This window comes from Schistocerca gregaria, chromosome 1 (genome assembly GCF_023897955.1).
Source record: "Schistocerca gregaria isolate iqSchGreg1 chromosome 1, iqSchGreg1.2, whole genome shotgun sequence".
Classification (NCBI taxonomy): Eukaryota; Metazoa; Arthropoda; class Insecta; order Orthoptera; family Acrididae; genus Schistocerca; species Schistocerca gregaria.
This window is the reverse complement of record NC_064920.1, coordinates 206,239,400-206,266,578: the sequence shown is the minus strand read 5'-3', so window position 1 is coordinate 206,266,578 and position 27,179 is coordinate 206,239,400. Positions and strand designations below refer to the sequence as shown.

The 27,179-nt window shown below is 41.7% G+C and overlaps 1 protein-coding gene across 1 annotated transcript in view; it reads left to right on the top strand.

The window, feature by feature from the left end:
* The first annotated feature begins 8,563 nt into the window (after positions 1 to 8,563).
* LOC126336947 (lysosomal alpha-mannosidase-like) overlaps positions 8,564 to 27,179 on the top strand; it is a 118,430-nt gene continuing 99,814 nt past the window's right edge. The window contains exon 1 of the mRNA XM_050001136.1: positions 8,564 to 8,701. Coding sequence (XP_049857093.1) covers positions 8,585 to 8,701 — 117 coding nt within the window. The 5' untranslated portion in view covers positions 8,564 to 8,584. The remainder of the gene's footprint in view (positions 8,702 to 27,179) is intronic.

Genomic DNA, 27,179 nt, shown 5'->3' with positions numbered 1-27,179 from the left:
ATGCAGCTTGCCTTCGAAACTAAGAAACGTAAAATGTTATTGGAAAACGTTAATACAACCGCTTACCCTAGTATATCATGTGCGTGCACGCCAAGTTTCCCTCTCTATCAGGACCAACAATCTACGTATGTTGCAGCAAATAGTCTGCCACTGACTACCGACACACAGTATTGCGAACAAGCAGTGGAACAATTTTCAGGAACATCCCCCCGCAACATTGCATTTAATTCGGAATGACATAGGCACTGCAATATCGTATTTATCCGCCGACATAGCGCAAGCGACTTTCAAGTAACATGTCTCCATGTACAGGAATATACATAACTGATATACGAGTGCAGGTTGTAGGCATGTGGATGACGACATATGGAGGTATGGGTGTGGCCGTGAGTCTCGCTCTAATAGCCAAATCGGTTAAGGCGACCGCTCGCGAAAGCGGGAAATCCGGGTTCAAGTCTTGGTCCGGCACAAATTTCCATTGTCGTCTTTCCAACACACAGCTGATGGCTGTCCATATTCGCAACTGAGAATACATTTCATCTAAATCAACATCTAAATGAATACTCTGCAATTCACATTTAACTGTCTGGCAGAGGGTTCATCGAACCATCTTTACAATTCTCTATATTCCAATCTCGTATAGCGCGCGCGAAGAATGAACACCTATTCCGTACGAGCTCTGATTTCCCTTATTTTATCTTGGTGATCGTTCCTCCCTATGTATCAACAAAATATTTTCGCATTCGGAGGAGAAAGTCGGTGATTGGGATTTAGTGAGAAGATTCCGTCGAAACGAAAAACGCCTTTATTTTAATGATGTCCATCCCAAATCCTGTATAATTTCTGTGACTCTCTCTCCCATATTTCGCGATAACACAGAACGTGCTGCCTTTCTTTGAACTTTTTCGATGTACTCCGTCACTCCTATCTGGTAAGCATCCCATACCGCGGAGTAGTATTCTAAAAGAGGACGGACAAGCGTAGTGTAGGCAGTCTCCTTAGTAGGTCTGTTACATTTTCTAAGTGTCCTGCCAGTAAAACGCAGTCTTTGGTTAGCCTTCCCGACAACATTTTTTGTGTGTTCTTTCCAATTTAAATTGTTCGTAATTTTAATACCTAAGTATTTAGTTGAATTTACGGCTTTTAGATTAGACTGACTTATCGTGTCACCGAAGTTTAACGCGTTCCTTTTAGCACTCATATGGATGACCTCACAATTTTCGTTATTTAAGGTCAACTGTCACTTTCGCACCATTCCGACATTTCTTCTAAATCGTTTTGCAGTTTGTTTTGATCTTCTGATGACTTTATTAGTCGATACACGACAGCGTCATCTGCAAACAACCGAAGACGGCTGCTCAGATTGTCTCCCAAATCATTTATATGGATAAGGAACAGGAAAGGGCCTATAACACTACCTTGGAGAACGCCAGAAATCACTTCTGTTTTACTCGATGACTTTCCGTCAATTACAACGAACTGTGACCTCTCTGACAGGAAATCACAGATCCAGTCACAAACTGAGACGATGTTCCATAAGCACGCAATTTCACTACGAGCCGCTCGTGTGGTACAGTGGTAAAAGCCTTCTGAAAATCCAGAAATACTGAATCGATGTGAAAACCCTTGTCAATAGCACTCAGCACTTGATGTGAATAAAGTGTTAGTTGTGTTTCACAGGAACGATGTTTTCTAAACCCATGATGGCTGTGTGTCAATAGACCATTTTCTTCGAGGTAATTCATTATGTTCGAACAAAATTTATGTCTAAAATCCTGCTGTATATCGACGTTAACGATATGGGCCTGTAATTTAGTGGATTACTCCTACTACCTATCTTGAATTTTGGTGTGACCTGTGCAAGTTTCCAGTCTTTGGGTACGGATCTTTCGTCGAGCGAACGGTTGTATATGATTGTTAAATATGGAGCTAATGCATCAGCATACTCCGAAAGGAACTTAATTGGTATACAGCCTCTACCAGAACATTTTTTGCATTTCGTAACGGCTGTAGCCGCCGCAGTGTCCGTTCCTTCTGACATCCGAAGGAACATTGCAACGAAATTCGGAATAATAAAGGCACTTCAATAGCATATTTACCGACCCCATGTCTAACCAAAGAGAGGACGGCAGGTGGGGAGGGGAGGGGGGGTTAACGTCTGATTCACTTCCTTATTTTTCCGCAGCTAAAACTACTCATCAGATTACCATAGTTATCAAATCTTAGTCATTTCTCACGTGGTACGTAATTAAAGCTGCACTGTAAATTCTGTCTTTGGTTGGCACAGACATACTCTGTTTCATCCACAGCTCAAGTAGTTCTGCCACTCACGGCTACATGGCGCTGGCATCTTTTACTCAGAGATTCCTATTCGATGTTGGCTTAAAATGGAAAAAATAAAAATAAAAGCAGACATTCATTTCTTCTCTCTTAACTTCATCCTAGCGTAAAGAATGAAACTTTAAATTTTTCATTACAGTTTCTCGTGTGTGGAGAACACAGGATGTTTCAAAAAGAATATACGTATTATAGGGTGTTATGTTGCCAAAACTACTGATCGCTGTACCGCCGCTCGGTTACTGGAGGAACGAATGCATTGTCTAGTTTATCCCGCTAGACGTCGCTTGTCCTTTGCTTGTTTGGTTGCTGTCAAGGGCGGATTGGGAGGAGGGGGGGGGGGGGGGGCAGGAAGAGACACTTAGCTCACACCCCCCGACGGTTCAAGAGAGAGAGAATTTCCGCATAATCACAATTTTTACTTACAAGGACAAATAGTACCTTGTCTTGTTTGGCGTTTATATGAGGAACCAACGTATTTCAGTCATGAATAGTACTTCACTTCTTGTTGAAAGGCACGGTGAATAATCCATAAGGTACCAAAATTGTAAACGTGAAAGTAACTCTGTCTGTCTCTCACATTTTCACGGCAAAACCATTGAATTGAATTTAATGAAGTTTCGTGTGGAGATAACTTGAAATCTGACATTTTTTTAAAAAAAAATTATATTATTTGGCAGAGGCGATAATAGACGGCAATTAACAAACATTGTTTTGTTAATTGACAATGTTTCACGAAGAAAACTAGTCGATATTGGCGAATCATGGCAATAAAATCTTTGTTTGCAATGCACTCTTTTGCAGTACGTTGCGAGGCGATAACAGCTACATCAAACTGGGAAGTACGAGACTACACATCTCAGAAAGATCTATGTAAAGTCCACGAGGGCATATGATTACCTTTAACGTTTCATCCATAGTAATTTATGTCTTTTGACTGCACCTGGCGGAGCGAATCCGAAAGACATCACAAAAATGATGTTTTTGGGTGAACCATAAAAAATAAACATATGATCTTGCGAAATTTTTTGTAGAGGTTTATGAGATCTGTATTGTAGTAAGACATCAAATTATGTACCGTATATTAACTAGGCACTATGCTGCTGGCGACGAACTCTTTACTTTATACAGCAAACTCCTTTTAAACGGCTGAACAGACTTCATAAGACACATGTCGCGACAAATCTGATTAAGCTAGTTTTCAAACAAAACAAAAATCTGCATTGAAATCGATGCATTCGTGTCGATGCAGTGATGACATAGACATACAAATATTTTAAACAACCCACTTCGTGCGATGCTGCAGCGCAGGGGCCTGCGCACATCGTCAGCTGTGTTGCTTTCCTACCATAAGAATGCTACTGATACCGAAACGAAGCTGCAGGTAAAAACTAAATGAATATATCAATATAAAAAATAGACACTGTTACTAATCGATGAAGAACTTTCGGAAATGCCTACAGGTAGCTCAGAGCCAACATGCCCGAGGGAGGACTCGAACGTCCGACGGAGGGAGCCGCGCGAACCGTGGCAAGACGCCCCAAACCGCGCGGCTACCCCGCGCGGCAGCAGTGTACAGCTATGCTTTGAACTGACCAACAGACCCAATTTTCAGACACAATCTCCAGAGGAGTACTACCGTATATCAGTGTTCATACCCTTTCTTATTCATTATTTAAATGAAATGTCATTAAGGCTCTCTACAACTCAGCTGCAGAAAATCGGACATCTACAAAAATTACTGACGCAAAAGTTTAGCGATAAAGAAACTAGGGCATGTTTTGTAAAGTTCCGAACAATAAACAGACGATCTCCCATGTTTCGTAGCTTTGAAGGGAGAGCTGCAGATCTGGCAACAAATGGACAAAAATATGAAAAAGTTTCCAACAGAGCTCTATAAAAAAGCAACAGCGTGCCAAATGTTAGTCGCGTGTTAGTTGTACGCATTTCCTGTAATGAACAGCACTGCAGACAGACCATTTTCAGCCTTACACAGTCTAAAGACATATCTTCTCAGCAGGATGACAAAAGATCGCTTAAATGAACTGGCACTGATACATTATGTGATCAAAAGTATCCGGACACCCCCAAAAACATACGCTTTTCGTATTAGGTGTATTGTGCTGCCACCTACTGCCAGGTACTCCATATCGGCGACCTCAGTAGTCATTCGACATCGTGAGAGAGCAGAATGGGGCGCTCCGCGGAACTCGCGGACTTCGTACGTGGTCAGGTGATTGGGTGTCACTTGTGTCATACGTCCGTACGCGAGATTTCCACACTGCTAAACATCCCTAGGTCCATTGTTTCCGATGTGATCTGAAGTGGAAACGTGAAGGGACAAAACCGTACAGGCCGACCTCGTCCGTTAACTGACAGAGACCGCCGATAGTTGAAAAGAGTTGCCGGCCGCGGTGGTCTCGCGGTTCTAGGCGCGCAGTCCGGAACCGTGCGACTGCTATGGTCGCAGGTTCGAATCCTGCCTCGGGCATGGATGTGTGTGATGTCCTTAGTTAGTTAGGTTTAAGTAGTTCTAAGTTCTAGGGGACTAATGACCACAGCAGTTGAGTCCCATAGTGCTCAGAGCCATTTGAACCATTTGAAGAGAGTCGTAATGTGTAACAGGCAAACCAGACCATCACACAAGAATTCCAAACTGCATCAGAATCCACTGAAAGTACTATGACAGTTAGGCAGGAGGTGAGAAAACTTGGATTTCATGGTCGAGCGGCTGCTCATAAGCCATACATCACGCCGGTAAATGCCTAATGACGCCTCGCTTGGTGTAAGGAGCGCAAGTAATGGACGATTGAATAGTGGAAAAACGTTGTGTCGAATGACGAATCACGGTACACAATGTGGTGGCCCGATGGCAGGGTATTGGTATGGCGAATGCCCGGTGTACGTCATCTGCCAGCGTGTGTGGTGCTAACGGTAAAATTCGAAGGTGTTGGTGTTATGATGTGGTCATGTTTTTAAAGGAGTGCGCTTGCACCCCTTGTTGTTTTGCGTAGCGCGGTCATAGCACAGGCCAACATTGATGTTTTAAGCAGCTTCTTGCTTCCCACTGTTGAAGAGCAATTCGGGAATGGCGATTGCATCTTTCAACACGATAGAGCGCCTGTTCATAATGCACGGCGTGTGGCGGGGTGATTACACGACAATAACATCCCTGTAATGGACTGGCCTGCACATACTCCCGACTCCTACAGAAGACCTTTGGGATGTTTTGGAACGCCGACTTCGTGCCAGGCCTCACCGACCCACATCGATACCTCTCCTCAGCGCAGCACTCCGTTAAGAATGGGCTGCAATTCCCCAAGAAACCTTCCAGCACCTGATTAAGCGTATGCATGCGAGAGTGGATGTTCTCATCAAGGATAAGTGTGGGCCAACATCATATTGAATTCCAGCATTACCGATGGAGAGCGCCACGAGCTTGTAAGTCATTTTCAGCTAGGTGTTCGGATACTTTTGATGACATAATGTACATACTCATCAAGGTATTGCATCAACGCTGAACGCTAAGTAAGTGTTTGGCATCTTCTATGAGAAACACAATAGGAAACTTTCATTGCATCATTGGTAATAATGCCTGTGATAAAATTATGACTGTAATAAAATTATATTTCTGGTAACTGTATCATGTGTGAAAACGACTGTGATAACATTAATTTCAATGTGTGAGTGTATTTTAAAATTAGGCTCACAAAATCTATAAGGACATGTGCGTACTTCTAATTTTTGTGCCGTCCCCCCCCCCCCCCCTCCCCCCCCCCCCAACACAAAATTTTGTATCCGCCACTCCACACCAAAAATCAATTTATGTTCTTGAGTTTGCAATATGTAATACTGTGATTACAGTGCAAAATAGTTTCAGGTTGACGTACCAAACTCATCATCTGAGTGGGGGAGCATTCGCAGATGGTCTCGACATTTTGTAGACATAGGATGTGTATGCGAAAGAAAGAGTTCTGGCCGCCCTCGTCTCTCTGACGAAAATGTCGCACAAATTGAAACCGCTTTCCAACGAAATCCTATAAAAAATCAACTCGTCATGGAGTTACAATTTCCTACACCAACAATTTGGCTTGATTTGAAGCGTCGCCTGGTTATGAAGCCGTACAAGTTACACCTGTTACAGACTGCACTTCTCGACTACAAACGCCAAAAGTGGGGCGTTTTCAGAGGAACTTCAGGATGCTACTGACAAACACTTTTGTTCAACGCATCGTATACAGGAAGAACTGACTTCCCATCTTAGTGGGAAAGTAAATAAACACAATGTTCGAATTTAGGGGATACAGGTCACACATGCACATGCTGAACATGTGCGAGATTCACCCAATGTGTTTTTTTGCACTTATCTGTTTACGGCACATTTTTCTTTCATGGAAACACGATTAAAGGTCAGCAGTATCTTGCTATGTTACAAAACTTATTGTTTTCGAGATTAAACGAGGACAGCTTCATTCTTCAACAAAACCAGGCATCCCCTCAATGGAGTTGCCAAGTGCCTGAATATCTGAATGGAACTCTATCAAGGCGTTCAATTTGCCATAAAACAGCAGGCGACTTAGCACTTCTCAGCTGGCTTCCACAGTCATGAGATTTGACAACCTGTGGTTTCTTCCTATGGGATTTCATTTAGGACAACGGTTATGCACCAACACTACCAGAGGACATAAAAGAGTAGAGGAACTAGATCTATACTGCCATAACATCAGTGGCGATGGGTTTACATACCCGAGTATTGGAGGAATTCGAGTACCAATGTGAAATTGTCCGTGTCGCTAGTGGAGGGCTTATTGAACATCTGCGTTCTAAACTTGAGATATTCGTATGCGTTCGAAATATGTATCTTCTTTTTGAAACACACTATATATCTGCAAATACTGAATTAAAATATACTCAAGTTTAAATGAAATTTTGAAAACCCTGAAAAAAAAAGTGCTACGGTATATTGTGTTCCTGTGTGGTTGGGAAGTTTGATTAAATAGATGATCAACTTTATACAACTCAGTGCACCCATGTTGTGAGTAATATTACGACGCCATCAGTGCGACAACTACAAACTGTGGGACTACTCTGTTACCAACAGAATCAGTCTGCAATGCACTTGCCAGCTACGGTGCAGTAATAGTTTGCAGAACAAAATGTCACTTCTCGACTGAAATCCACACCAGACCTCAGTTCCATTGAAAACTTTTGGGCGTAGGTAAAACATATCATGCGAGAAAACTTGTCTAACCTGCTGACCATGTTGGAAATTCGCTCTAGCTGCCTCGGGGCACGCAGCAGAAAATGAGTTTTATTGCTCATCCCACAGACTCCCTTCCCCACAAGATTCAGATGGTCAGTGAAATGGAGGGCCTTTGAACAGGATATTAAGTGGTAAAGAAACCACATGCTGTGTCCTTTTGAAAGCCGGAAGAATCTTATTATGAAACATGAACTGTTCGTTCTCCTCATTTCGTGTTTTATATGCATTAAATAGCTTAAGCAGTAAAATAAAACAGAAACTCCAAAAGTTTAATTCGATCTTAATCCTATAGTCGTGTAGTTGCTGATCTGTCTACCGACTGCTGCATCGACTTTTTTTTTAAAGTCACTGTATTAAGTGCTGCGATATTTACGAGTTTCCTTCTGTTGCTCCTCCCTTGATTGCACCTCCAGACCTTATCAACCTATTCCACGTCTGAAACCCTGGGAATGATACGCAGCAGATCTGCTTGTGTGTTTGACTTCATGCTGAGTGTGAATAAGGCGTAGCTTCCTCAATTTCAGTCACAAATGTCTTTTACTTTTATGATTTGTACTTACGCTCGGTAATGCGATTGGCTACTTCGAAATATGGGTGACAATTCAAATTTCAGCCACCGCCCCTTTTCGTGCTATCAAGTGAACGTGTTGCGATGAAGTGGAGAGATAAGTGAGGGACGTTGCTAGGTAAATTTTCTACATGACTTGGTTTATCTGCCGTGTTAATGAAAGTACCAAGCCTGGACACTGTGATGAAGTGGGAGATGAGTAGGAACATTTATAGCTAAATTTCCTGCATGACTAGGTTTATCGAACATGTTAATTAATAATTAATATATCGAATGAGGATGATGCTAATGTTCCTTAGAGTGGCACTGATAAGATACTTGCACACTGTCATTTAGCTTACAGTTCGTGCAGATAAGCTGCCAATATAAATACAGTAGCCTCTTTCAAAACAATGTTTTCTCAATGAGAATAGTTGATGAGACGCATTCTTCAAGTCATAAAAATGCTTTTGATTTGTATTTTGGCGTTGCCTGCTTTTACAGTGGCTCTTCCTGTTAGAAGCACCGCAGGAGACTCTACATGTGGATACAGTGTAAGTAAGAAGATCAATAATTAAATTTATAAACAAGTTAACATTGTTAGCAATAGAGATTCATTTCAGAATTATGAATAATGCCATTAGATACCTTTATCAAATTACAGAAATACATGTTTTAGATAGTAAAACTGAGCGAGGTGGCGCAGTTTTACGACACTAGACGCATATTCGTCCCAGGTGCGGATTCTGCGTGGAAACTGGGGAGGTTTGTGTGGAGGGAGGGAGGGGGAAAGGAGGGAGGGCGTAGCTACAGTACTTCGTCCCTTCTATCCCCGTCCACCTCCCACACTCAATATACTTTGCGGGCACCTTCACTTGCAAAATGCCTAGAGTTACAAAAATATAACAATGAATACATAAGTTAATGATGATGAGGTCCCATACTCTGAGGAGCGTACATTTCTGCTTTGTTATTAGCAAAAAATATGGCCCGTCTGTGAGTGTGTGCCTATTTCTAGGCAAGGTCCTAGCGGAGGTTGTTTGCCATTGCCTTCCTCCAGCCGTAATGAATGATGATGATGACACAATAACACCCAGTCATCTCGAGTCAGGTAAAATCTCTGACGCCGCCTGTAATCGAACCCAGAACCGCGTGCGCGGGAAGCGAGAATGCTACCGCAAGACCACGGACTGCAGACAGAAATACATGAAGTAAACACATAGTTTTAGAAGCATTCGCCCGAAAATATGACAAACTCATATGCCACTGAACTGATTTAAGAACTATATGAGGAACAAACTGTCACAAATTTACAACATGGTAATTTACAAGAAATAAAATCTAAATAGCCATTCATTATTGCCAGTATTGCACTACAATTGTGAAAGCAGGTCTTGAGACTGTGGCTATACGAAGGAGCGTGTAAATGGGGAAAATTGTGTTTCTTTTAGTTGTTTCTGCTTGGAAAAGTTAATATTTCATTTATTGCTTTCTTAGTGAAGTGTCTTTCCAACGACGTTTTCTCACTCAACTACAAGTGGTTTGCCAGTCCTACCTATCAGCTAACGAAACGTGCCGGATTTGGTATTAGCAGAAAATATGGCCAGTCCGTGAGTGTGTGCCTATTTCTGGGCGGGAAGTTTTCTGGAGCGGAATCCACGCTACAAATGCGTCCACATGGGCAAAGATTCAGAAAAGTGTCCTATGTTAATCATGCATGAATTTTCGATTGTTCTTGTCACTTTTGAGACTAAGTTCTTTCTCCGAAAGTTAGTAGAGAATTTTGGATAGTGGTATATGTAATGTACAAACACTTTTAGCAAAATATTTTTAGAAGATCCATACGAACCCCGACCCCCTTTAGATGGATTTGCGCCTGGCTCATCTGACTATCCGAATTTTGGTTCCGTGTATTTCCCTAAAAAAATCACTTAAGAAATATTCCAGGATGGTTCCTTCGAAAAGGATATGTCCAGGACTCGAACTCGGGACCTTTGCCATTCCCGGGAAAGTGCTCTACCAACTCAGTACAGCACTTTCCCGCGAAAGGCAAAGGTCCCGAGTTCGAGTCTCGGTCCGGCACCTCAGTTTTAATCTATCAGGAAGTTCCATATCAGCGCACACTCCGCTGCAGAATGAAAATAAAATCTCATTCATGATATGTCCAGTTTTCTTCCCTATTCCTTCCCAGTATATATATATATATATATATATATATATATATATATATATATATATATATATATATATATATATATATATATATCGGCTGTCATTACTAAAACAATTGGGTTGCATAGGCTTACTTACTGGAGCAAAATACTCATTTCACAGGTTATAGGTTACTGAGACCACTCATTTATTTACCATGCTGTCCATTGCACTAATTTAGGAGGTATTAGTTTAAAAGCTCATGAATAGGAACATAACTGCCTACAGCTTACATTTGTTAAATTTCAAATAGCTTGAACACACTTTCAAAAATGAATCTACCGTCTTCTTCATCTACATCTACGTAGATACTCCGCAAGCCACAGTACGGTGCGTGGTGGAGGATACCCTGTACCACTACTTGTCATTTCTCCTCCTGTACCACTCGCAAACAGAGCAAGGAAAAACGACTGTCTGTACGAATGCGTATGAGCCCCCATTTCTCGTATATTGTCTTCATGGTCTTTACGCGCAATGTATGTTGGCGGCAGTTGAATCGTTCGGCATTCAGCTTCAAATAACGGTACTCAAAATTTTCTCAATAGTGTTTCTCGAAAAGAACATCAACTTCCCACCAGGGATTCCCATTTGTGGTCAGTATCTCCGTAACACTCACGATTTGTTCGAACCTACTGGTAACAAATCTAGCAGCCCGCCCCTGATTAGCTTCAATGTCTTTTTTGAATCCGACCTGGAACAAATCCCAAACACTCGAGCAATACTCAACAATAGGTCATACAAACGTTCTGTATAGAGAATGAGATGTTCACTCTGCAGCGTAGTGTGCGCTGATATGAAACTTCCTGGCAGATCAAAACTGTGTGCCCGACCGAGACTCAAACTCGGGACCTTTGCCTTTCGCGGGCAAGTGCTTCGGTATCTCAGATGGTAGAGCACTTGCCCGCGAAAGACAAAGGTCCCGAGTTCGAGTCTCGGTCGGGCACACAGTTTTGATCTGCCAGGAAGTTTCATATCAGCGCACACTCCGCTGTAGAGTGAAAATCTCATTCTGGAAACATCCCCCAGGCTGTGGCTAAGCCATGTCTCCGCAGTACTCTTTCTTTCAGGTTCGCAGAAGAGCTTCTGTAAAGTTTGGAAGGTAGGAGACGAGATACTGGCAGAAGTAAAGCTGTGAGGAGCGGGCGTGAGTCGTGCTTCGGTAGCTCAGATGGTAGATCACTTGCCCGCGAAAGGCAAAGGTCCCGAGATCGAGTCTCGGTCGGGCGCACAGTTTTGATCTGCCAGGAAGTTTCGTTCTGTATACGGTCTCCTTTACAGGTGAACCACTCTTTCCTAAAATTCTCCCAATATACCGAACTCAATCATTTGCATTCCCCACCACAGTTCTCACATGCTCGTTCCACTTCATATCGCTTTGCAACGTTACGTCCAGATATTAAAACCACTTGACTGTTGTAACGCCCCAAGGACAGAAAACCCCAGTTATCAAACTTTGTGGAAACTTAAAGTAGGAAAGTGAGTCATCTTGACAGTGACGGCAACTATTGACGATAAAATCTACACTGGTAATATTTTGTTTAACACCTATATTATACAAATACGGAGAATAGCATACAAAAAGGGGAGATAAAAGGAAAGAATTATCTAGATTCTTTATTCAAAATCTATAGAATAAATTCAAAATCATATGAACGAAGGTTAAATCCAAGAAAGTAATTCAGTCAAAGATAACATTTACCATGGAAGAGAGTTGTAGCTGCATCGAAAAGGATATTCAATGCGACTACAATGCAACTCGGATATGGAAATGTTCATTTAGTTTCCCTTGAGTCGCTCTATAGCACTTTTGTGATAGTTGTCTGGATGCAAATGCTATTAGATTGTTTCAGTTTTGGAAGTTTAATAATTCGCGAGGTAGAGATTGAAGTATTGCTCAGTGATTCGACTGAAGAAAGTTAATATGTACCCTTCTCAACGAGACGGTATAGTAAGACTTCAATTGAGTGATATTGGTTTATCGGACTTCGCCTTCGTACTGATGAACAGTTACAAACCTTGAGAGCAATGAGTCAACGACAGAAAAACCATTCGTAGTACTGAGTAGGACACAATAAAACGAAGACACGAAGAAAGACAAGTACGCCGATTAGTCAAAAGTTGTCAGCGTCACGATTGCTGAACTGAACAGAAGGTAATCTTGAATGACATATCGGTGTGCGTGTGTTGTAGGGACAAACAATTAATTACAGAAAGTACAATAAAATCTGAGTCAAAAGGTAATTCTTACGTGTCGACTAACTCTTTAAACATTTTAAATGACTAAGTGAGTACATGTATAATGGACAGTGAAGAGTGATTCGTTTAAACCAGTATTACGGCGTATTACTCCAACATAAGTTATCTCTGGAATTACGCCGGACCGTAGCAACGGCACAGTAGGCAGAAAAATTTCATCCTCACTGCGTATGGTGTGAAAAACGACCGTAATGATGAAATCAAGAATCAAGATTTTATTTCATCACGGAACTAACCGGGCATAAAAATAAAAATAAACGATTGCATTTTACCAGTTCACACTTACTGAGAAGACGCGGACAGATAACAGAATATTTCTAAAGCACGCGACGAGTTGTGTTCTTACGAGAGGTACAGGTGCTGTTCCACGTCACACCGACGGGGACGAACATCGTTACGAGTCGCGTCTCCTCCCGGTGAGTGAAGAAGGAGGGTAGAGGCGTCACACTGTGTCAATCTGGACACTAGTAAGACTCTGTCCCGACATTACAGGCATACATTACAGATTTTTATCTTCCTGGTAATCCACATTAACTTCCGTGTTCCACATTTAGGGTTAGCCGCCATTCGTCACAGAAACTGGAAATTTCGTCTAAGTCGTCTGTATCCTCCTACAGTCACTCAACTTCGACACCTTAATGGTTCAAATGGCTCTGAGCACTATGGGACTCAACTGCTGTGGTCATCAGTCCCCTAGAACTTAGAACTACTTAAACCTAACTAACCTAAGGACATCACACACATCCATGCCCGAGGCAGGATTCGAACCTGCGACCATAGCAGTCCCACGGTTCCGGACTGCGCGCCTAGAACCGCGAGACCACCGCGGCCGGCTTCGACACCTTACCGTACACCACGGCGTCATCAACAAAAAACTGCAGACTGCAGCCCACCCTGTCTGCCAAATCATTTATGTATCTCTGATGAACGCTCGCCATCGAGGATAACATACTGGGTTCTATTATTTAAGAAGTCTTCGAGCCACTCACAGTCTGTTAACTTGTTACATACGCTCAAACCTTCGTTAACAACCTTTTGTTATTACTGGCTATACACACCAAATGTCACTTCCTAGGTAAGATTTCGAAGTATGAAGTTTTGTAAACTACAATGAAACTGATGCATTGACAGTGTAATAAAACAAAAACTCTCTTCTGCATGGAAGTATGCTTTCATACAGTTCTGTTCCTTAGACATTTCAAGAAAATTTCACTTTGTTGACATAGCTTGCTTATTTCTTTCCTCATTGCACACCTTTGTGGGCAACCAAAGAAAATTATGGTGAGATTTTTTTGAACGTTAAATATGTTCTGCATATGATTAGAAAGTGGAAATTTAACGAGTAAGAATCAGTACCAGTAAGCAAACAAGCATTGTTTTCGGATATCTGACTTCGTCAGCTATCGAAGCAAATACAGCAAAAGATGATTTAAACGGATTACAGTAGCATCCTTTTCACATTATATACTTCTCTTCTTGGTTATTTGAAATGTGCAAACAAAATGGAAGTTGCATTTACAATCTCAAATGCGTCGTTTTAATGAATCGCATACGCATTTAAGACCAGAAAAACGTTTGGAAATGCCTTCCTGATATCTTTTCTTAGTGTAAGCACTGTTATATTTACTATTTAACACAACTGTCGCTGGCACACGACAGAACAAAAAACAATCGTAAACCATTTCCATATTAACCATAGTTTGCTGTAGTCCGATTCACGAACGATGGCGGTTCGCGTAGGTCGAGGCACTTTCGGGGACTTCATCATTACCGGTTCCAAGCGACAGCTGTGATAAAACACACACACGTGCTCCATGCTTGAAGAAAGCGCATATTCTGCAAATTATGTCTCTCGCTTGCACATGTAGAATTCATAGCTTGCTGTTGTATTCTCCAACAGTTTATTGAACGTAACTTCTTCTACAATACAATAGCTGGCTGTACAATAGATGTAGACGTCCGCCGATCTAGCCGGAGACGTGGTTCCTCTCGGTCGGCTGGTACTTCGATCGGCGGTGCAGTACAGCGGCTTCGGTGATATCTTCTCGGAGACTCTGCTATAGCGGTTGCCATTAGCAACGGACGAAGACTGGTCTGTCTTCGACCGGCCGGGCCTATATAGTGAGCTGGAGCCAATAGAAACCCGGCGTAGGAATCCGTGGCCGGATATCTCGCGGCGACCTCTGCAAGGAAAGGTTCCTATTAATCGACTGGAATCTTCGGCGTGTTTACCTGATCTCTTCGCCTGTTTGGCTGTTGGTTTGTTTCCCTCATAGCGTGGCTGTTATGCGGTGCTGCCTGCGATTTAGGGGAACCCGATGGCAGACAGTACACTTACCACCGCCATAAGCGATTGCAACTCGCAAGAAAAGCAATAAAAACTCGATAACGATCACGTTTAAAGCTCACTTTGGCTACGTAATTCCAGATAGAGCGCTCAGAACGCTACTCTTACTATCATTGATACTACTGAACGCTCATTGGCTGTTGGAGAAACGATGACGAAGGTGTGCAGAACATGGAAAAATTCCTGTAGTAGGTGGTGTTAGAGGTGCACCTTTTTTAGATTGAAGTCAGCTGATAGGCATACCTGCTTGAAGGAAGTCCCTCTAACTAAGGGCTCACCTTCCACAGGTGTAATGTTCCCAAGTAGAGAAGGAATTAGCATATTTCATCAAAATATAAGAGGTATTAGAGATAAAGTTACTGAACTGCTTATAAATGTTGACTCTGAAATTATTGGTATATCAGAGCACCACTTAAATAATTTGACAACTCAGAGGCTTCCTTTACCAGGCTACAGATTAGCTGGCTGTTTCTCAAGGAGTTCCTTGTGAGGTGAGGGAGCGGCTCTGTATGTAAGAAACAGTATCCCATTTGAGTCCATAGACGTATCACGACACTGCACTGAGCAGATATTTGAATGTTGTGCAGCGGTAGTTGAATTTAGTGAAACTAAACTTCTAATTGTTGTCGTTTATAGGTCCTCTAACTCTGACTTCAGAGTATTTCTGTTCAAGCTAGAGAGGGTTCTTGATTCACTTTGTAGGAAGTGCCAGAAACTAGTTATATGTGGTGACTTCAATATAAATTTTGTATATGATGGTGCAAGAAAAAAGATGTTTGTAGATCTCCTAAATTCATATGATCTGATGGAAACTGTGTTTTTTCCAACTAGGGTGCAGGGGAACAGTAGCACAGCCATAGGCAATATTTTTAATCATTCTTCATTACTAGATAGGCATTCTGTTAGTAAAAGCGTGAATAGCCTTTCAGACCATGATGCACAAATTTTATCACTAAAAGGCTTTTGTACTCAAACCAATGTCATATTTAATTATAAACTATCTAGGAAAGTTAATCCAACAGCAATAGAGTGTTTTTTAAACCTCGTCAAGGAACAAGAGTAGCAGGATGTTTATAGGGCCGATAACATAGATCATAAATACAATGCTTTCCTTCACACATTTCTCATGCTCTTTGAGAGTTGCTTTTCATTAGAAAATTCTAAATGGGGTACTAGCAGTAATGGGCAGCCCAGGTGGCTGATAACTGGAATAAGTATATAATGTAGAACAAACCGGGAATTATATCAAAATGTTAGAAGTAGTCAAAATCAAGCTACAGTAGCCCATTACAGACAGTATTGCAAGGTGCTTAAAATTGTTATCAGGAAGGCAAAGAGTATGCAGTATGCAAATAGAATAGCTAATTCACAGGGTAAAATTAAAACCATATGGTCAGTTGTGAAGCAAGTGTCTAGTCAGCAGCACAAGGTCGACGATACAAAGTCAGTTCGCAGTAAAAATATTTCCGTTACTGATAAATCAGATATATGTACAGTATTTAAGAAGCATTTTCTGAACATTGCTGTCGAATTCAATAAAAATTTAGTTTCTATAGGAAATCATACAACGTTCTTGGCAAAAGCCTTTCCAAGATTGCTATCTGAAATACTCCTCTGTGATACACACAAGAGGGATATTGAGTCAATAATTAAAGCACTGAAAACTAAGGGCTCTCATGGTTATGATGGAGTGTCTAGCAGAATATTAAAGTACTGTGCTGCACATGTTAGCCCTGTATTTAGCTATAATTGTAATTTTTCCTTTAGGAATGGTCAGGTTCCTGAGCGATTGAATTCATCAGTAGTAAATCCGGTTTATAAAAAGGGAGAAAGGGATAACGTAGATAATTTTAGACCTATTTATATGCCATCAGTGTTTGCAAAAGTTATTGAAAAGGCTGTGTATGTAAGGATAATCGATCACTTTAAATCATACAATTTGCTATCAAATGTACAGTTCGGCTTTAGAAGTCGTTTAACAACTGAAATTGCTATATTCTCTTTCTCTGTGAGGTACTGGATGGGCTAAACAAAAAGGTTCAAACGCTTGGCATATTTTTTGATTTAACTATGGCATTTGATTGTGTTGATCACAAAATATTGCTCCAGAAGTTGGATAATTACGGAATACGGGGAGTGGCTCACAATTGGTTCACCTCTTACTTTAGCAACAGGCAGCAAAAGGTCATTACTCACTATGTTGATAATGGCTGTGATGTGGGCTCTGAATGAGGCACTGTCAAGTGCGGGGTGCCCCAAGGATCAGTGTTGGGGCCACTCTTGTTCCTTATTAACAAAATGATATGGCCTCTAGTATTACAAGTAACTCTAAAATATTTCTGTTTGCTGATGACACTAGCTTGGTAGTAAAGGATGTTGTGTGCAACATTGGCTCGGTTTCAAATGGTGCAGCACATGTCCTCAGTTCATGACTTGTAGCAAAAATAAACTAACGCTAAATCACAGTAAGACTCAGTTTTTACAGTTTTTAACACACAATTCAACAAACCCTGACGTTTTAATTTCACAGAACGAGCATATGATTAGTGAAACTGAACAGTTAAAATTTCTAGATGTTCAGACAGATAGTAAGTTGTCGTGGAAAGCCCACATTCAGGGTCTTGTTCAAAGACTTAATACTGCCATTTTTACTATTCGAACGGTATCAGAAGTGAGTGATCGTTCGACACGAAAATTAATCTACTTTGCTTATTTTCATTCGCTATTGTCGTATGGTATTATATTTTGGGGTAACTCTTCCCATTCTAAAAGGATATTTTTGACTCAGAAACGGACGGTTCGGGCGATAAGTGGTGTTAGTTCACGAACCTCTTGTCGACCTCTTATCACGAGTCTGGGTATTTTGACATTGGCCTCTCAGTATGCATATTCGTTACTCTCATTTCTTGTTACCAATATTAGCTTATTCCCAAAAATGAGCAGCTTTCACTCGGTTAATACTCGGCAGAAATCAAACCTGCATTTGGATCGGACTACCTTAAGTCCAGTGCAAAAAGGTGTGCAGTATATTGCTGCATCCATTTTCAATAAGCTGCCACTCGAATTCAAAAAGCAGTAATCCACGCGCTTTCAAATCGAAACTGAAGACACTCCTTCTATTCTGTCGAGGAGTTCCTTGAAAAATCAAGCTGATTCTTATTGTATTGCTGATAGTGTTTACTTAAACTTATGGACTGACTTTTTTAGGTTCATGAACATTTATTTTTATCTGTTATTACGTTTATGTTGTAATTCCATGTACTGACACGTTCCATGACCTTGGAGATTTGCTCCTCAATTTGGTCCTACGGAACTTGACGAATAAACAAAAATAAATAAAAATAAAAAGCCTAAACACGACCGCCATTGTACGTGGCACCAGCGTAAGTCTATAGCGCTATCTCTCCTTATTTTTACCTCCGTACAGAATACATTGTTATACCTGGGAAGCAGAACAGATAAACATGATACGTACAATAAGGTGTAGAAGCAAGAACAAGGTCAGAAGGGCGTTTATAAGAAGTAACAGCTAATCTCCGAGAATATAAAAATCGTGCCTAGTTTTGAATGTATTAAAATGGCTATGGAATACGCAAAGATACTCGTGCAACGAACTATCATCGGAGCAAACGATCAAAATGTATGTGCAAAGCAAGCGTATATGCTCGTAATCAGTTACTTCTGAACAACACAACAGGTTATAATTCATTTCTCTTCTTAAAGAATTTTCCATTACCCGATTACGATCCTGCTAATGTGAATCGTATGGGTTACATTAAAATGCGCTGAGATTTTGTTATTCTACATCTACATGGCTACTCTGCAAATCACTTCAAAGTACCGAGCAGAGGATTCATCGAACAACCTGTACAATAATTCTCTATTATTGCACTCTCGAATAGCGCGCGAAAAAAAACGAACATCTTCCCTTATTTTATTGTGATGATCGTTTACCCCCACCTGGGTCTGCGGCAACAAAATGTCTTCGCATTCGAAGGGGAAAGTTGGTGATCGAAATTCCGTGACAAGAAATCCGCTGCAGCCATAAATGCCTTTTCTTTAATGATGTCCACCCCAAGTTCTGTATCGTGTACGTGACACTCTCTCCCCTACTTCTCGATAATACAAAACGTGCTGGCCGTCCTTGACCTTTCTCGATACTCCGTCAATCCTATCTGGTAAGGATCCCACACCGCACAGCCGTACTCCAAAAGAGGACGGATGAATGTAGTGTGGGCAGTGTCTTTAGTAGATCTGTTGCATCTAAGTCTTCTGTCGACAAAATACCGTCTTTGGTTAGCATTTCCCTCAAAAAAAATTTGTGCTCTTTCCTATTTAAGTTGTTGGTAATAGTAATTCCTATATATTTAGTTGTGTTACGGCCTTTAGATTTAATTGATTTATCGTGCAAGCAAAGTTTAACGGCTTCGTTTTAGCACTCATGCGGGTGACCTCAGACTTTTCATTATTTAGGGTCAATTGCCAATTTTCGCACCATACAGAAAACTTTAATAAATTTCTAAATCATTTTGCAATCTGTTTTGACATTCTGATGACTTTACTAGACATTGGACGGAAGAGAGGCGGAAATTGTCTTATAACAGAATGGAAAAAAACATACCGCCGCAAAACTATCGATAAGAATGAAATAAAAACTGCACTCACAACCCACTTTACAAACCTATTCAATCCACCCGCGATAACAGTTTCTTTAGGAAACACATAGCATACTTACGGGAAATGATCTGACGCATCTTAACGAGCCCTTAACTTTAGTCCACAGCTCGTGGTCGTGCGGTAGCGTATTCACTTCCCGCGCCCGGGTTCGATTCCCGGCGGGGTCAGGGATTTTTCTGCCTTGTGATGACTGGGTGTTGTGTGATGTCCTTAGGTTAGTTAGGTTTAAGTAGTTCTAAGTTCTAGGGGACTGATGACCATAGCTGTTAAACCCCGTAGTGCTCAGAGCCATTGGAACCATTTTTGAACAGTAACTTTAAACGAAATTGAGGAAACAATAAAAACGAATTATAAAGGACAACCTCCAGGAGATTGAATTTTATCTGAAATATTTTAACATTGTAGGGGAAGTTTTACTAGATATTGCTAATGAAATCCGTAATGGTGTCGACAAGTCGGAAAATTTTTAAGAGGATGCATCACATTGGTACCAAAAACTAAAGAAACCTCAGATTTACAGAATCTACGTCTGATCACATTACTCAACGTTGACTATGAACTAATAGCTCGGTGCTTGCTGGGAATTTAAAGCAAACAACGAGAAAAGTGATGGATCCGTGTCAAATGTGTACCGTTCCGGACAGAAACATGTGTGATGCCTAACTAGCATCTAGAGATTGTATTTAGTGCACAATAAGCGACGTATCGAATAAAGCAGAGATTTTATTAATAGACTTTAAAAATGCTTTCGATAGAGTTAGTCATAAATATCTGGAAAGAGTCATGGTTAAAATGGGTTTTGGCACCAATTTCACGAATGCAATTCAGAATATATTTGGCTACGCTGTGTCACAAGTCACTGCTAATGGTAAAATCCCATCAAAAAATCAGTCAGATAAAGTTGTCTGTTTTCTGTGGCGTTATATGCAATAGCTTTAGATCCCCTCCTCCATACCATACATTGTGAGTGTCAAGGAATTTCTGTAGGAAAGACTCACAGGCAGAGCTTACGCCGATGACTTTGGTGTTTTCATAGAAAGTTCACTAGATATTGACATGTTATATAACATTCTCTGACTTACGAAAAACCTACAGACGTTATTGCTAATCCCAGAGAGACTGTGCTGTTGCCAGTTGCAAATAATAAGTGGAGTACACAGCGGAATTGGTTTACTGCCAAAAATCAACACCAAGTGTTAGGCGTCATTATAGTAAATGGCCTACGAAAAATGGAGGCTCTCAGTTGGCGGACGACACTACGTAAAATAAGAGTGGTAGTAAAAATCCATGCTGGTAGAAATTTAGCTATGGTACAAAAAGTCAAGCTGTGCAGCACACAAATACTCGCAAAAGCGTGGCACTAATAGCTCAGATCCTCCTGACGCCAAAAAGAAAAAAAACGAGGGCAGTTCGGCAGGCAATATACTAGTTTATATGTACGTGTGAAATCTTTAAGGTTTCCCTGCAGATCTGCACCCTCAGCTTAAATGAGACTGGACTGGAATTAACTGACTTGCACGCAAAAAGCTCGGCACTGTTCGTCAACAGAACTAAGTTTGTAATGGAAAAGGACCCACATTCGCCAACTATTGTACTGTTTCACAAATATTGCCCGACATCACAGCTAACGCCGGTTTATATTGCCAGTATTGTATGGATGTATGAACTGGGGACTTAGAAACGACGGAGATGCTTCGTCCCCGCCGTAGCCCTCGGTGGTACACAACCCCACAACAGGCTGCAACAGTCAACTCACCCCCTCCCGCACCCTCTCACACCGAACCCAGGGTTATTGTGCGGTTCGGCATTCAGTGGACTCCACCCCCTTCTCTCATTTCAGACGAGTGTAAATCCAGTGTTTGCGTGGTAGAGTAATTATGGTGTACGCGTACGTGAAGACAGTGTTTGCGCAGCAGTCGCCAACATAGTGAAACTGAGGTGGAATAAGGGGAACCAGTTAGCATTCGCCGAGGCAGATGGAAAACAGCCTAAAAATCATCCGCAGGCTGGCCGGCACACCGGACTTCGATACGAACCCGCCTGGCCTGGAGGATTCGTGCCGGGGACCGGCACGCCTTTCCTCTTGGGAAGGAAGCAGTGCGTTAGACCGCACGGCTAGCCGAGCGGGCTGTATTGTCAGTATTGTCCATTATACTTGTCCGGGCTGTTATGCCGTGGTCGGTTGATGAATTTTGTCTCAATTCCCAACGTTTCGTCTCCGACTGCGGGAGACATCTTCAAGACTGACTGTCAGTAGCGAGCCAGTGGGTGAGTTGGACCTTCTATCGACCTACGGACCCCCTTGAAGATGTCTCCCGCAGTCGGAGACGAAACGTTGGGAATTGAGACAAAATTCATCAACCGACCACGGCATAACAGCCCGGACAAGTATAATGGACATGATATTTCCGGCCGTGAAAGTCTACATTTTAGTATTGTCAGTATTACAAGCTCATTAAACTTTGTCCGAAATTATTATCTCAATGAAAGCTGTGTACCAACAGACGTCGTAAAACAAGGAAAAGTTTAACATGGCCATAGCCCTCATAGGAATACCAACTCCTTATAAATTGGAGCTGCGACTACCACAACACATCTGCAAAATCGTGTGGGAAAATTTAGCCATGAAAATAATACCAGAAGGCGCCATATCGACTTAGTACAAAGTGATAAACCGCACAACAGCGACCATCTCCAAACTTTACTTCATCCAGTTAAAATCGTCAGCCGGATTTTGGACACAATCGAACATCGTTTTGAGTACCCGAAATTTGTAGAGACGTGGCACACAGCAAGGGACATGATTCGACCGGTCAATAGAAAGAACAAGCGCAATACAGGTTTCTAACGCCATGATACCAGGATAGAAACAGTTTTCCAAAGCAAAGCGAGTAGCGACAGGTGACAACGTCGGTCGTGGCACACACAATTCATATAATTTTTGTACTAAAATTAACGGACGATTTACGGTATCTGGCATACTTACGGGACAAATTCGGGAAAGGAAGTCATCATCCTAAATGCAGGCTTACGTACACGAATTTTCTCAAGATCACAATACATAAAGCTGATGATAGTATTTTGACATGAAACCACATTCAAAAAAAGGACATGTAATGTGAATTCTACAAAAGTGTCATCTAAGCAATAACTCAATGGAGAATTTCTTTCAAATTTCCGTATAGAAGACTGAAATGTGAAAGTGCTGAGGAACTCATCACCCTAAATGCAGGCTTACGTACACGAATTTTCTCTAGATTAGAATACATAAAACTGATGATAGTATTTTGACATGGAACAACATTCAAAAAAAGGACTTGTAATGTGAATTCTACAAAAGTGTCATCTAAGAAATAACTCAATGGAGATTTTCTTGCCGGCCGCGGTGGCCGTGCGGTTCTAAGCGCTGCAGTCCGGAACCGCGGGACTGCTACGGTTGCAGGTTCGAATCCTGCCTCGGGCACGGATATGTGTGATGTCCTTAGGTTAGTTAGGTTTAAGTAGTTCTAAGTTCTAGGGGACTGATGACCTAAGATGTTAAGTCCCATAGTGCTCTGAGCCATTTGAACCATTTTTTGAGAATTTCTTGCAGATTTCCGTATAGAAGACTGAAATGTGAAAGTGCTGTAGTGTATACAACTATTCTTGAGATGAGTTTGTTTTCTTTTATTATATGAAACTGTTAAGTGCCACATGAAAGCCACATTCAAATATTTTCCATGTTAGCGTTGTTAACACGTTCCAGAACATTTCTTATGAATGTAATACAAGTATGTTCTGTAATAAACGATGTTATTTACATTCTGTCAGGTTTGAGAACAAAAAGTGAAATAAATATTTGCCGATTTTCGGGTGTGCGGTTGGGCAGGAACCTAAGAGAACAGCTTGAATTGCTGCCTCTGAAACAAGCAACAATAAAATTCATATTCTTCCTTCTCACAAATATTTGGCTCCTTATTTCCGAATATGTACAGCCCTTCAACTACGTGGTTAGGCAGGAACCTAAAAGGACAGTTGAAATTGCTCCAAGTGAAACGAGGAGCATTAACATACATATTCTTCCTAATCGCAAATATTTCGTTCATTTCTTATGAAAGTGTAGCGATTTCCGAATGTTTTGTTAGGCTAGAACCTAACAATACAGCTTTAAATGCTACAATTGAAACGAGCTGCAATAAAATCCGTATACTGCCTTTCCGTAAATATTTGGCTGTTTAGTTCCGAATATGCGGTGATTTCCACGTGTGTGGTTAGGCTAGAACCTGAGAGGACAGCTTAAATAGCTGGAAGTGTAAAGAGCAACAATAACATTCATATTCTTCCTTGCTACAAATATTTCGTTCTTTATTTACGAATCTTTAGCGATTTCCGAGTGTACGAAAAAAATGGTTCAAAAGGGTCTGAGCACTACGCGACTTAACTTCTGAGGTCATCAGTCGCCTAGAACTTAGAACTAATAAAACCTAACTAACCTAAGGACATCACACACATCCATGCCCGAGGCAGGATTCGAACCTGCAACCGTAGCGGTCGCTCGGCTCTAGACTGTAGCGCCTAGAACCGCACGGCCACTCCGGCCGGCTCCGAAGGTACGGTCGGGCGCGAACCTAAGAGTACAGCTTGAGACACTGAGACTAATACGAGCTGCAACAATATTCTTATTCTTTCTTCCCATAAATATCTGGCTTTTTTTCGAATATGTGGCGACTTCCGAGTGGGTAGTTAGGTGGAAATCTAAGAGAACAGCTTAAATTCCTGCGAGTGAATCGAGAAGCAATAACATTGTCACAACGTCGACAGCCGATCATGAGGTCGTCGATATTGCGTGTAACGTCAAAATGTCGTCACGTTTACAGGAAGTTTTGTGAAACGAGCGTTACCCCCAAAACTACTGTACATTAGTCGGCTTCTCAGGTGTACGACTAATCTCCTCAGGAGAAAAGTCTTAAATCCCACATCCGTGTCACACATATAAACACATTACCTAACTAACTACGTCCGAGCAGGCCTTGGAAGGTCCAACGGTACTGACCGACTGCCGCGTCATCCTCAGTCCACAAGCGTCACTGGATGCGGATATGGAGGCGCATGTGGTCAGCACACCGCTCTTCCGGCCGTATGTCAGTTTCCGAGAGCGGAGCTGCTACTTCCCAATCAAGTAGCTCCTCAGTTTACGTCACAAGGGCTGAGTGCATTCCGCTTGCCAACAGCGCTCGGCAGACCGGTCACCCATTTAACTGCTAGCCCAGCCCGACAGCGCTGCTCTGACCGGAAGCGGTTTTACCACTGCGGCAAGGCCGTTGGCTATACAAACACATTGCTGGCCACTAAAATGGCAGAGTCATGAAAGCGGCATGCAATAAGCGCCAAATTACCATGAGTTGTACTACATGCTTGGATATGCATAGGGTGACCAGACGTCCGGATTAATCCGGACAAGTCCCCCTTTTTTTGCTATTTGTTCGGGGTCCGGGCGAATGTTTACAGTGTCCGGCTTTTTCGGAAAGTTGACCGTAATACAGTTAAATTTGCAATTCGTCCCGTTCTATTGCTGTTTTCTTAAATACTGCAGCTATTGGCACAGCCTTCATGATAAACATGCACGAAGGCGATGTTAGTAGGTGGCACCAGGATCGTCGATGTTATCGTTGATCAACCTAAAGCGAATGCAAATATCGATTATTTAAAATTTTCGTTTCGTATCTTCCTGTAATGCTCGTGTGATTTGTGAGTGTAATTTTTAACCGAGTGAGTTACGTAAAATATTTGGCTATGCCTAAACGAAAGTGTACATTTTCTGATGTCCTTTCCTGCAAATATCGGGCTTTCAAGAAAGGGATAAATGAATTTGAAGCGGAATGTAAGGTATGAGCAGCTGGAACGTACGTCTCAGTGGCCAATAAAGGTAAGAAATAATTCGACAGATTTACTGTAACGGTTTTATTTCAATGTTTCATAGCCATTCAATTTATTTGTATTCGGAAGGTTAAAGCGCAGTTTACATGTCGTCAGCTGCTGCTTGAATTGTAGATAATTGGTAGCGGTGCGTCGAATAAAGGGAGGTGAATGGTCTTACGTTTTTCGGTTTGTAAACAATTCCGTGTTGTTGACATAACAAAACAATTGGCGCCACAGTGTTACCACAATCAATGTTTTTTTTTTTTTTATATTGCTCAGTTAACCACCACCTGTCCATCAGTAACAGTTAACTACTAGTTTTACCAGTAATTCCCGGCGGTCACGTGACTTGTCCAAAGCTGACGAGTGGTATCCTCATATGCAGTTGACCCGTTTGATGTGTCTTCTTTAGTCTCCTTTTGTCCTCGTTTTTGAAGCTGTTTGTACTCCTTTTTAAACAATTGCATCTGGTCACCCTAGATATGCACATAATTAGATTTCAGTGCAACTGCATAAACGAGGAAGGAGTAATGTTGTGCACATTCCGTACATAAGGAAATATTACACAGAGTTATTCTCATTAAGAAATAACATCTGAATGTTATTTGTTTGCGAGAAGATTGTGTTATGTCTTCCGTTAGTAGCAGTACCAGCAAGCGTCGAAATTCGACAGCGGCAGGATCATTGCCTGTCGAAACGGTCATATATCGTCCCGTAGTATAGCAACTCGTGTTGGCTGGGATCTCACAACTATCACGCTGATATGGCCGGTATTACACTATGAAATTTCCTTGTCAAAGAAATTTGATGGTGTAATAGGGAACTTTGTCAAATCTCGTCTGTCGTCAAAGAAATTTGATCAAATCTAGGGTCTCGCTGTAGATTTGATCAAAGAAGTCGCTTGTCTGTTGTTCACTGCAATGTGATATGTTACCACGTGGAGCGCTAACATCACTGCTGCATTCTGCCATCTGTAGTGTTTTTATAAACATTGCCGGCAAGTGCAATTGGTGTTCCGACAACTACAAAATTAAGAGAGATGTATGAAGCTGAAGAGGCGCTTTACAACGTGAGGCACCCTAAATACAAAAATACACTACTGGCCATTAAAATTGCTACACCAAGAAGAAATGCAGATGATAAACGGGTATTCATTGGACAAATATATTATACTAGAACTGACACGTGATTACATTTTCAAGCAAATTGGGTGCATAGATCCTGAGAAATCAGTACACAGAACAACCTCCTTTGGCCGTAATAACGTCCTTGCTACACCTGGGTATTGAGTCAAACAGAGCTTGGATGGCGTGTACAGGTACAGCTGCCCATGCAGCGTCAACACGATACCACAGTTCATCAAGAGTAGTGACTTGCGTATTGTGACGAGCCAGTTGCTCGGCCACCATTGACCAGACGTTTTCAGTTGGTGAGAGATCTGGAGAATGTGTTGGCCAGGGCAGTAGTCGAACATTTCCTGTATCCAGGAAGGCTCGTACAGGACCTGCAATATGCGGTCGTGGATTATGCTGCTGGAATGTAGGGTTTCGAAGGGATCGAATGAAGGGTAGAGCCGCACAAGTCGTAACACATCTGAAATGTAACGTCCACTGTTCAATGTGCCGTCAATGCGAGCAAGAGGT